The 12,639-nt window shown below is 49.5% G+C and overlaps 1 protein-coding gene across 5 annotated transcripts in view; it reads left to right on the top strand.

The window, feature by feature from the left end:
- The window catches only part of SAMD4A (sterile alpha motif domain containing 4A), a 102,982-nt gene that overhangs the window by 51,192 nt on the left and 39,151 nt on the right, over window positions 1-12,639 (top strand). For all 5 annotated transcript variants that reach the window (XR_010783896.1, XM_066552957.1, XM_066552954.1 and 2 more), the window contains exon 3: window positions 11,851-12,396. Coding sequence is in view for 4 of the 5 variants with exons in the window: in XM_066552957.1 (XP_066409054.1) it covers window positions 11,851-12,396 (546 nt within the window). In the remaining variant the exon portion in view is untranslated. The remainder of the gene's footprint in view (window positions 1-11,850; window positions 12,397-12,639) is intronic.

Below are 12,639 nucleotides of genomic sequence, written 5' to 3'. Positions count from 1 at the left end.
CCCATCTGAAGTTTGGGAGCAGGATGCCTGTGATGCTCAGGGGCTTGGGTGCTCCATAAGTGAAGGGAAACCGGCACTGGGCATTCTTGTCCAATGTCAGGTTGGCTTCACTCTTCAGGACAGCTTTTGTAGGAGGTTGGTTGGTTTGTCTGCCAAGCATCTGTCCTCCTCCTGACCTTGGGGTGAGAAGCAGGAGGTGGCACCTTGTCCTGCTTGATGTCCCCCCTGGCTCTGAGCTCTCATTTGTGCCACTGAACCATTCCCCACATTTCTCTGTCCAAGCACTTGCTGGATTTTCACTCTTATCTCCCACCCATTGGCACTGCTGCCATCAGTGTAGACATCACTCCACGCTGGCTGGACTGTGGATTGTGAAATCAGTGAAGCAAATTCCTCTTTCCCAAGGTGTTCTCTGTGCCAGGACTGGCCACGTTGTGTTGAGAAGCTCCAATGCCATCATTCATGTGGTGTAGATTCCCTTGGCACCCGTGGGGCTTTTGATAAGGTTTCCCAGCGTGTCATCTTTGCTCTGAGTCAGTGAAATGCTCTCAGCATTGGAAATCTCTGCACTAAATTAAAGTCCTGTTGCTAGGGAGTGTTGTGATAATACAGGGTATTATGCTCTGTAGCAAAAGTGTGCAACAGTACAGCCTAGAAAACAAATCCATAAAACCTCCCGTCGGATGCACAGTGTGAAAATCGAGTGTACTTCAGCTCAGTATTAAATATGTCATGGAAAAAGGCTCCCTCTCCTCCTGAATTTCCTGAAAGTCTGCTTTGGGCTGAAAACTGTAGTGGCTGCAGCCAATTTAGAGAAGGAAAAATCCCTGCTCTTGTTGCTGTCTGCAGAAGCTCCTTAATGATCGTGCCATGCAATTCTCCAGTGCTAAAAATACATCACTTCTGGGTTTGTACAAACAGCCTCCTAATGACTGGAGCTCTGGCAAGCTCAGGAGGCAGAGGGGGAAAATAGTGGCAAAAATATGAAAATCTTACTCATTTCTACTCACAGTGGAGCTGGGCTTTTATGTCCTTGTGGATCTCTGTGGGAGTTTAGGGATGTTTTGGTGAGAAATATTCCAGTTTGCTCTGCATCTGACCAAAATATTGGGTATTCTGCTCCCATTTGGAGTTTACAAATTGGGTGGAGGGTGCTCTGTCTGCTGGTGGAGTTTCATCAGCCTGTTTGGGGTGACAGGATGGGAAGATCTGATTGAGGCTTGTCCTTGAGCCTGGCTTCAGTGCTGAAATTCCCAAATCCTGCTAACACTTCATGGAGCTGCTGTTGCTTTGGAGAGCATAATGGAGAGGGGAGCTGCCAGTGACAGCTGAGCTCTCTGCCCAAGGAGAGCTGCCTTTAAAAGGGCAACAAGCCAAGTAGGGCTGGTGTCTTATGCCACACAGGGGTTTTGGAGACAGGAGCAAGGGGTTGTTTGCCTTTTGTTTCCCCAGAACTTACATGTCATACAGTCACCTGCCCCTTGCCTGACGTCCCAAGAAGAATTGTGAGAAATTGTTGAAAGAGTTGCCCAGAGAAGCTGTGGCTGCCCCATCCCTGAAGTGTCTAAGGCCAGGTTGGATGGGGTTTGGAGCAACCTGGTCTAGTGGAAGCTGTCCTTGCCCATAGCAGGGGGTTGGAACTGGGTGGTCTTGAAGGTCCCTTCCAACCCAAACCATTCCAGAATTCCCTGGAACTGGCTGTTCTTCCAAAGTGAAGAGCAGCAGCCCATGTGCCTCTTGCCACCCAGGTGTGCTGACAAACCCATCCCTCCTGCCTCGGCCCTGGGTGGTGAAGGACTCACCTGTGGCACACAGGGGAACGTTGGAGCCATTGCAGGAAGATTATCTCTTTGGAACATAATTGGGTTTGGTGGTTAAATATTCACTGCTGCGTTTAACAAGGAATATTGTGTAATTAATTTACATGGAGCTCCTTAATCTTGGTAATTAGGAATGGAGGAGATGCTCCTTCATGAATTCTGTGCTCTTGTCAGTGCTGAACCACAGAATCACAGATTGGTGTGGGCTGGAAGGCACCTTAAAGATCAGCTCATTCCAACCATTGCCATGGACAGGGACACCTCCCACTAGACCAGGTTGCTCCAAGTCCTGTCCAGCCTGGCCTTAAATCCTCTCTGTATTCAGCAACACTTTGCTTTTCATGGTTATGTGGCTCTTGCTTTGTTTTTCCAAGTGTTGCCTGCAGTGGGGATTTCCCAGGCCACCACCTTTTGTGGGATGTGCTGTCCCGCATTGCTCCATTGCTCCATTTTTTTGCCTCCCTTCCCTGCATTTGCTCTGGTCTGTTCACCTCCCCTCCCCCTTGGAGCTGCTCTGCAGCAGCTCGGGTGGAAAAGAAACATTAAGTACTTTCCTAATGTATTTTTAGCCTCTTAGAGTGTGATGTAGCTGCTGGAAACACGGAGGGGAGCCAGCACCATGTGAACCCAGAGGTTGCTATGCATCACTGGCGGATTTTCCATCGGGCTCAGACAGAGCCAGGGTGTGAGGTGGGATGTGGCTGCATGTGCCTTGTGTGATGTCTGTCTGTCCTCTCCTTGTGGGTGCTGGTAGACAGAAGGTCCACCTGTCCTTCAGAGAGGTTGTCCACCCTTGAATCTGCCCAGGAAAGGAAAGTGACCAGTCAGGGAAAGGGGAATTGTGTGGTTGCCTTTTTATATCTCATTATAGACCAAAGATGCTGGGGTAGCACTGAGTGTGTTGGAGCTGGAGGTTCAAAGCTGTGGGATTGGGTGCTGTGGGAGGGGAAGTGCAGAGCCCTGAATCCCACACACAGCACTCCCCATGCCCTCCTGGTGTCCAGGGCTTTTCTGCAGGCTGTTCCCAGCTCCTAGCAAAGACTTGTTCCAAGGCAAGAGCTTCACCAGTGATTCCCAATTCCTCCCCAAGCTGGCCTGTTAGACCTGAATGGAAGGGAGTGACAGCAAAAAGCCATCCACGGGGGTTTATGGGCTTTTCCTCTGTCAGATCCCACATTATCCACTGGGGTGAGCAGTTTTGGTGACCTGTGAGGAAGCTGTGCCCAGGATGCAGAGCTGGCCTGCCCTGGGAGGTGCCAGCAGCCGTGGGTGCTGCCATGCTTGACACCTCTGGGGGCTCCTGCTGCCTCCAGACGTGTGGCATTAGGTCCTCCCACCCCTCTGAGGTCAGCCCTGGCTCAGGCATAAATCCAGACCTGGAGCAGGCTCTGAGCCCTTCCTGGAGCCTTCTCCTCTCCAGGTGAGCACCCCCAGCTCTCCCAGCCTGGCTCCAGCCCTTGGAGCATCTCCGTGGCCTCCTCTGGACACTTCACTTGGCTTGGGTTTCACTGTGAAATAAGTTGTGTATAGTAACAGGAGGAGAACCCAATTTCTGCTTTCAAAATGAAATGGTTTGTCTTTGTCTTGGATGGGTTTGGTTGTTTTTTGGGTTCTTTGAAGTGCTTGAGAGCACTTGGCATTATTGTTTTTCCTTGAGGACAAGTCACCTGGTGAGACCATGGTTTATCTTGGATGGGTTTGGTTGTTTTTTGGGTTCCTTGTTGGGATTTATGCCGCAGCCTCACGGATGTGGAGGCGCTTGGAAGCATCACGGGTGTCTTCTCCCCTGTGTTGGCATCAGTCTTGGGGGGATGAGGAGCAGGATTCAGGTTCAGCAGTGTTTCAATGACTGCCTCTCTGCCTGCTGCACTTGGCAGGTCAGCAGTAACGTTTATCACTGAGATGTTTTTCCTTTTAATTAGCGCCGGTCACAATAACGAGGAGGCACATGCTGAAATTCTGATTATTTGGCCTCTGGTGGAGGGAGAAGGCTGCCAGATTTAACAGTGAAGGTATTGATGTGCTCTGGATGGGGTACAGAGTGCTTCCAACAGGATTCTCGCTTTGTTTTCCTTCATGTTGGCCTTTTGAGTGAGGCTGATTTACGAAGGGAATGATGTAAAATTGCCCAAACAAAGTATTGTGACTGGGTCAACGTGCAGGTGCTAATTACTGCAAATAATAATTTAAATCCCTTCAGCTGGAAACACTTTGTGCTTCACCTTCAATCGAGCTGCTGCAGCAGGAGCCAGGGCAGAGGTTTGTGTCTGCAGTACTGTTGGAGAGTGGATTTCTGTGATGATGGGTGGTGGGGAGCTGGACCGCCTCACACACCAGTAAACCCAGTTGTGGGAAGGCTGGGACTGGCAGCAACCTGCCCTTGGCTGATGCACTTGGTGCAAATTCGGACTTGTGGGTGAAATCTCTTGATTTTTTTGGCTCCTCTGCTTTATCTTTGCAGCAAACTGCCCTGTGTGAGGTGGGCTGTGGTTTCTCCACCCCGCTCAAAGAATCACTGAATGGTTTGGGTTGGGAGGAACCTTAAAGATCATCTAGTTCAGAATCTGAAGCAGATGAATTCCAGCATAAAACCAGATAAATTCAACTGGAAATGAAGGCAAACAGAAGTGCTTGGGAGAAACTGGAACAACTAGACATAGAATTCAGGTTTGTCTGATGATGTCATCCACTGAGAGATGATGCTGTGGCCATGCTCAGATGTTGGGCTGTGTTCATATGCAGGGTCAGGTTTCTTGACCCCTTTTGCCCTGGTGAAGGCATCCAGGGAGCTGGAATAGGTGTGAGATCCTGACTGGAGATGACCTCGTTTGCAGATTTGGAGGATTTTGATGGAAGTGCAGCATCTCCCATGGATGTGTGGAGAAGCTGGTGAGTGGTGATGTGCTGCTGGGTCTTTGCACAGCAGGATGAGTCCAGGTGCTGATTTTTCTGCCTCTGACAATAAAAAGTGGGTGCCCTCCACATAGCTCTGCTCATCACCCAGATTCAGTTTCACGTTCATAGTCCAGGAAATGGCAAACAATGGGAGCCTCTTCTGGGAGCTGCTGAGGAAGCCTCTTGAAAAACCTTCCTGCAAACCCAGAAATAGCCATCTCCTGCTCTGTGGCCACTGATTCCAGGCTCACTGGAAGCACTTGCCAGCTGCCTAAGCATGGTTTGGATTTCTCTTTTGCTGTTGGCCATCCAAGACATGAAAACCTTGGTGTTGTCCATCCCCAGAAAAGCTTCCTTGCCATCTAGGAGCACCCAGCTCCTCTCTCCAGTCCCTGATGCTGCAGTATGTCACTTTACAAGATCAAGGATCCCAACCTAAACTTTTAGTGCAAATTCCTGGTTTTTCTCCCCAAATACATCTGAGAGTGCAATTCATTGCAGCCCTTCTGGGAAGGTGCTTAGAGGGTGCCCTTCAGATTTGAGCATCTGGTTAATGGTTGGACTCAATGATCTTAGAGGTCTTTTCCAACCTTAATGGTCCTATGAATCCCTCTCTTAGTCATTTCTTGCTTGGGCAAATTATCTGAATGGGCTTTTGAGAACTTTTTATGGAAAACTGAAAACAAGGGCATAATAAAACAGTAATTTAAGAGCAATTTGCTGACAACTGGAGCCCTTAAGTGCACTGACTTGGCATTGAGGGGCAATGATACCAAACCTCCTGTGTGCATGTCCTCTTTGTTACTTGGAAGATCCTTGGGCAGTTTTAAAAACACTTCCAGTCTTCAAATTGGTGTCCTTATTGCTCAGGATAAGCTGTTGTCTGTTTCATAAGGTACACATCACTCATCTCTCTCATTTCACCAAAATCACAATCAGCAAATTCATGGAATCCTGGAATGCTTTGGATTGGAAGGGACCTTGAAGACCACTTCATTCCAACCTCCTGCCATGGGCAGGGACACCTTCAACCATCCCAGGCTGCTCCAAACCCTGTCCAGCCTGACCTTAGACACTGCCAGGGATCCAGGGACAGGCACAGCTTCTCTGGGCACTTGTGCCAGGGCCTCACCACCCTCCCAGCCAGGAATTCCCAATTCTCCCACCCATCCCTGCCCTCTGGCACTGGGAGCCATTCCCTGTGTCCTGTCCCTCCATCCCTTGTCCCCAGTCCCTCTCCAGCTCTCCTGGAGCCCCTTCAGGCCCTGCCAGGGGCTCTGAGCTCTCCCTGGAGCCTTCTCCTCTCCAGGTGAGCACCCCCAGCTCTCCCAGCCTGGCTCCAGCCCTTGGAGCATCTCCGTGGCCTCCTCTGGACACTTCACTTGGCTTGGGTTTCACTGTGAAATAAGTTGTGTACAGTAACAGGAGGAGAACCCAATTTCTGCTTTCAAAATGAAATGGTTTGTCTTGGATGGGTTTGGTTGTTTTTTGGGTTCTTTCAAGTGCTTGAGAGTTACTTGGCATCATTGTTGTTCCTTGAAGATAAGAAACCTGGTGAGACCCACATGTTCTTCTCCTGTGCTGACAGCTGCTTTTGGCCATCCCTCTCACCAGGGGTGGTGCTTTTAAACTGGAATCTTCTGACCCACAGGTCTCTTCACAAAAACCAAAACTAGAATTAAACCCCTGCAGTTTGGCCCTTCGAGGTTTGTAAATGCAGGCACCAGTGTGCTACTCATGTTGTTTTTTGCAGGGACTGTGTCTGTCCTGCCTTTGTCCATCTGGTCTGGCTTTACATTTGGAAAACTGTGACTGTTCCCAGGACATCATAACCATGAGCCTTGCTGGTGGTTGGAATAACCCCCTCATCCCTCAGAGTAAAGGCAGGAAGGTCCCTCCTGCAGTGCAGCATTAGGGGTGGATCCATCACCACTGGACATGGTGGCAATTAACAAATTAACAGTTTGCAGGGATCCAGCAGTGATTAAGCAGAGAAATCCCTTAATGGATTAATAAATTTACAAATTTCACCTCGTTTTCCAGCCAGAAGCCCCAGTTTTGGGGATGGTGTTGGTCCTATTCATAGCACAAGCACAGGTTGCAGTCTTGAAAGCAGGACCCAGCTATATTTGGAGCTGAATTTATCCTCAGGCATGCTGCACATGCATCAGCTGGGCTGTCTAGCAGCAAAATCCTGTCAGTTAAGTAATCCTTCAGTAGAAGGTAGTTTCACATCCCACCTTCATTCAGCTTCTCATCCAAGAAAATGTCCCATAATAAAAGCTGGGATTTTCTGCTTCAGGGGTACCAGCAGCTCCCATCCCTTCCCGGTGCAGGGCTGGTCAGTTGTTATCTTACCTCATCTCCAAAAAGAGATGGTAGTTCAGTGGCAGCAGTGGGCAGGACAGGGATTTTGGGGGATTTCTAGGCAGCAAGGTGGGGGGGCTCTAACTTTGGGGCTCTCTCTATGCTCGGATTTGCCAGTGACATTGCACAGAGCAGTGAAATCCTCATGATGGGAAGCACCAGGCATCCCTGCAGCAGCATCCAGGAGAATGAATGAGTCTGTCATGAGATTAGTGCCTGTGACCCACCACAGGTATCGTGTCAGGACCCTGGCATGTGGGATCCCAAACAATTCCCAGTCTAAGCTGCCCCAGAGTGTTTGTTCTGGCACTAAAGGATGAGATATCCCAGATGGCCAGGAGTGCATGGGAGCAGGTGAGGGGCTGAAGGGGGGCTCTGGGGCGTTGCCAGCCCCTCTCCCCCTGCCCACAGGCAGCGCCAGCTTCCCCCTCCTGCACTGCCCTCTCCAGATCCCTCTATTTTCTGGCAGATAGGATTAAGCCTGACCTTCTGCCCCATCTCAGAGAGAGCCAAACCTCTTTCAGATCTAATTATTTTCCATTTTTGTTTAATTGTGCACATCCTGCTGCTGCCTGAGAAGGAGACCAGCTCCTGCCTGGGCTGGGGCACCCAGCCCTTCATCAGCCACAGGCTTCTGTGTCAGTGCTCCATCTTTTTGGGGCTGTGGTTTAAACCCCCGAATCTCTTGGAGGTCCAAGGCAAAGTTCCCAAGAAGCAGCTCTGGCGCCATCCTGTGTTTCCCCAGTGGGGACCTTCGTGCTCAGCTCTCCCCCATGTGAGGAGGAGGAGCCCAGCCACGGCCACCTGCCTCCCTCCTCCTCCTCCTCCTCCTCTCCTGCACCCAGTTTACACCAGACTCAGCTTTTTCTATGTGTATTTTCCTCCTGTGTTTAAGTGGCACCAACTTCTTTGAGCAGTGCATTGCAGGCCTTTTTTTTTAATGGTCTTTGATTTCTCAGTTTATCTGAGCTGCTACAGAATCCCAGCTGGTGCCAGGCTGGGGTTTGGCTGTGCCAGCCTGAAAGTGCTGCTGAACCACCATGAGAAGGATGATAAAATATCGGGGTGTGACATCCCTCTCTGCAGGAGGATGGGAGAAAATAAAACATGTTTTCAACTCACCAGGCAGCTGACTAAGAGAGAGGGGACAGATAAATCATATTCATCCCAACAGGAAGCCTTGCCTGGAGCAGGGACATCTGCATATGGAAAATATGGATATGCACTGGTGAGCCTTGAATCCCACTACACTCGTGTATCCTTTACAGCATCACTTATGCTGAGTGTTGCTCTCCCAAATCCCATTTTTTTAGCACCAAAACAACCTCACAGCATTCCCACAGGCACAGGAGCACACCCAGAGCACCACAAGTCCCCTCTGCTGCAATGCAGCAGTTCCTTCTCCACCAGAGCTGTGCCACGTCGTGTCCCTTGCTCCTTTCGGCACAGGATGGCTCGGGCACGCTGTGCTGGCTCAGGAAGTGGCTCTGGAGGAGGGGGAGCTCTGGAGAAGTAAATACCAGTGCAGAAAGTTCCAGGGAGAGTCTCCAGTGTTTCCAGCAAGCCATCTAGTGGCTTCCCATTAAAACAGTTGCATGCCTTGGAACTGGGAGGGTGAATGTGGAGGGGTGAGTGCTGCTCACCGCCACAGTCGTGTCAGGAAACTGAGGGACAGAGTTTGGCCCTAACTGGGAGAAGTTGCTGCTCTAACAGCCCTTTTCTGGGTCAGAGATGGTGGGAGGGTTGGGTTAGCTGCTGGCTGGCAGCATGGATCATGCAGAATCATAGAATCATGGAATATCATGGAATATCATGGAATATCCTGAGATGGAGGGGACCCACATGGATTGTAGAGTCCAATTTCTGGGTCACACAATATCCTGAGCTGGACATTGATTTGCTCTTGTGCCTTCCCAAGAGCAAACCTGATGAATGATCCTACAGATGGAGATCCAGACCTGCATTTCAGTGGTGTGGGTTCAGTTACCCTACTCAGAACCACACAGAGGCTATAGGGATAATCAGTGATTTAGAGCAGCTTCTTGTGTGGAATGGATTGAAGACAGCAGACAGGGAGGGAAAACATAAAATTTCGGGGGATTTTTTCAACATTTCACCTGATGAAGCTTTGGGCAGTGTGTTTAAAGCAAGGAGGGAGGAGCATTCTCCAGCACACAGCTCAGTTGTGGCTCCTGTAGCACAGCCTAAGACAGGGCTGAAGAATTGAAGGCTTTGCAGAGGGATTTGGTCAGCACTGGAGGAGAGACTGCCCTGGGGCTGGGGAGTGTCTGTTGGCTGGTCTGGGTAGATTTGGTAGGTGCTTGGAGTTTGTATCAGCTCTTCAGAGAAACCTCTGGTGATGGAGATCTCACAATGTCCTGGGCTTACAGAAGGCACTTTCATCATGTCCAACCTCATTCATCTTTGCTGCAGTTCAAGTCAGAGAATCATAGAATTGTTTAGGTTGGAAAAACCCTCCAAGATCACTGCGTTCAACCATTCCCCCAGCACTGCCAAGGCCACCACTGACACAGCTGCTAAATCCCTCCAGAGATGGTGACTCCAGCATTTCCCTGGGCAGCAGCAGAGGTGGAGAGCAGCTTGTCCATGCCAGTGTTCACCTCTCAGCCAGGGTCAGGCTGGCTGGTGCAGATTTTCTGTGCCTCAATGGTGTCTGACTGAGGTGGTGCTTCCCAAGCCAGGCCCTTGCCCACCTCGTGCTGCACAGCCCTTTGTTCCCACCTGCATGCAGATGTTTGCACCTGCTTCATGCAGATGTTTGCACCTGCTTCATGCAGATGTTCTTTCACATCTCTTCAAGTCTCATAGAATGTCCTGAGCTGGAAGGAGACCCACAAGGATCATCGAGTCCAGCTCCTGACCCTGCTCAGGACACTCCAATCCCATCCTGTGCTTGAGAGCATTGTCCAAATTGTCCTGGAGCTCTGGCAGGCTGGTGCTGTCACCAGTCCCTGGGGAGCCTGCTCAGTGCCCCACCACCCTCTGGGGGAAGAATCTAAGAACCTTTTCCTGATCTCCAGCCTAAACTTCCCTGACCCAGCTTCATGCCACCCCTTCGAATCCTCAGCACTGTTTGACCTCTAGTCCAGTTTCTTGGAGTGCTTTCCTTTCTCTTAGCACAATACCTGCATGCTGATCACGTTTATCACATCACCCTTATCACCAGTGACATTCTGGGTGGTGCCAGGCCCAGGACAGGTCTCCTTGCCCAGCACATCCTCTGAGTCTCACAGTGAATCAGCAGCACCAGCTCCCTCCATGTGCTTTTCGGATGAGTTGTGTGCCCACATTAGAGCAGTTTCTCTCTGCTGTGCTGCTGAGGGAGCCATGTGCAGCAGCACCTAATGAATATCAAGATATACAGCACTGCCTGTTCCTCCAGCTATTCACAGGCCAGTTGCTCTGTCGCAGAAGGAAATCAAATTGCTCTTGACAAATGGGTGTCGGCAGTCACTTATCATCTTGTTATCTCCTAAGTGCTTACAAATAGGTTGTTTCATTATTTGTTCCATCAGTTTTCCAGGAGTTCCAGTTAAGTGATCAGTTTGTAATTCCCTGACTTTTCCTTCTGCGTATTTAAATCCAACCCCTGGGTTTTTCTTTTCTTTTCTTTTCTTTTCTTTTCTTTTCTTTTCTTTTCTTTTCTTTTCTTTTCTTTTCTTTTCTTTTCTTTTCTTTTCTTTTCTTCCCCTCTTCTTCTGAAACCTCTCCTATTTGCTGTGATCTAACAGAGGAACAGGAGCTCTGGGGCTGCTTCCCTCCTTTCCTTTGGGGCTGGTGGATGCACCAACACCCTGGATGGATGATTGTGTTTCCTCTGGGGTTCTCTCCTGTGTTATCTCCTTTGAATCTTGACCTTTTCAGTTTTTCAGCCAAGTTCTTTTGAAAGGTTAGCTTTACCCACTGAGTGCTTTTGTGTAGTATTTTCTGTAATCTGCAACAGTATGAAAAATTTGGGCCAAATCATGATTTTGATTAAAATAAGAGCGACAGCAGTAGAGTTGGAAAATGGCTATAAATGCATTTCCCACATAGAGTTGGGTGTAGTTTGTTTTTTTCAGTGATTTTCAGGGGCATTTGGTAACTTTTGGCATCCAGTTTGGCAAGCTTTGCCCTGACAGTGGTTTTGCAGGGTGGTGACCTGTAAGAATCCGTGTCTGGATAACTATTTAGTGCAATACAACAGTGACCCCCTTGCCAGGGAGATGATCATGTTGTGCTGCCACATATGGTGGTGTTCACAGGGGTCCCAGGACCAGGGGAGAGATGAGAATGTTGACTCCATGTTTAGAAGGCTTGATTTCTATATTTATATATATCATAAAATTTATTATTTTATGATATATATAATATTTAAACTGTACTAAAAGAATAGAAGAAAGGATTTCATCAGAAGCAAGCAAGAAGAAGAATGAAAACAAAAGCTCCTGACTCTCAGAGAGTCCAAGCCAGCTGACCGTGATTGGCCATTAATTAGAAACAATCAACATGGACCAATCAAAGATGCACCTGTTGCATTCCACAGCAGCAGATAATCATTGTTTACATTTTGTTCCTGAAGCCTCTCAGGAGAAAAAATCCTAAGGAAAGGATTTTTCATAAAACATGTCTGTGACAACCACACATGTGCAAATCCCTTCGGCATGTCTCATTTACCCTGTCAGGACCCGGTTATTTCTTTATTACCTCTGTTTATCAATTTCTCATTAATCTCCCTTTTTCCCCCCCCTCCTTATTCCTTCAACAGGAATCATTAACCAGTGGCAACAGGAATCCAAGGACAAAGTGATCTCCCTCTTGCTGACCCACCTGCCTTTACTCAAGCCCGGCAACATCGAGGCGAAAGTCGAGTACATGAAACTCTTGCCCAAAATCCTGGCGCACTCCATTGAGCACAACCAGCACATCGAGGAGAGCAGGCAGCTGCTGTCCTACGCCTTGATCCACCCTGCCACCTCCCTGGAGGACAGGAGCGCCCTGGCCATGTGGCTCAACCACCTGGAGGACCGCACGTCATCGTCGTTGTCGTCGTCGTCGTCGGGGGGCTTTGGCGGGCAGGGCCGGGGCCGCTCGGACTCGCTGGACTACGGGCAGGCTCACTACTATCACCAAAGACAGAACTCCGACGACAAACTCAACAACGGCTGGCAGAACTCCAGGGACTCCGGCATCAGCGTCAGCGCCTCCAGCTGGCAGGACAAAAACCTGGCCTGTGAGAACGGCCACCTGCCCCTCTACTCCTCCTCCTCCGTCCCCACCACCATCAACACCATCGGCACTAGCACAAGCACCAGTGAGTACTCACGGGAGGATCTGGGGACAGTCCCCCCCCACCATCCCACTAGGAATTGCTGCTTTGGCCTGGTTAGCACAGGGGCTGAACTCATCTGGGCCATAGAAAACTCTTTTTTTTTTCTTTATTTTTCCTTTCCTCACCTGCGTTTTTTTTATTTCCTGCTTGCCTTGTTGGGTTTTTTTTCTTCCAGCATTATGGGGTTTTAAAGACCTGGGTGTGATGGTGTTCACAGGGGTCTTG

Source organism: Molothrus aeneus, chromosome 6 (genome assembly GCF_037042795.1).
Source record: "Molothrus aeneus isolate 106 chromosome 6, BPBGC_Maene_1.0, whole genome shotgun sequence".
In the NCBI taxonomy this organism is placed as follows: Eukaryota; Metazoa; Chordata; class Aves; order Passeriformes; family Icteridae; genus Molothrus; species Molothrus aeneus.
The sequence above is the reverse complement of the archived record's forward strand: the minus strand, read 5'-3'. Positions and strand labels throughout refer to the sequence as shown.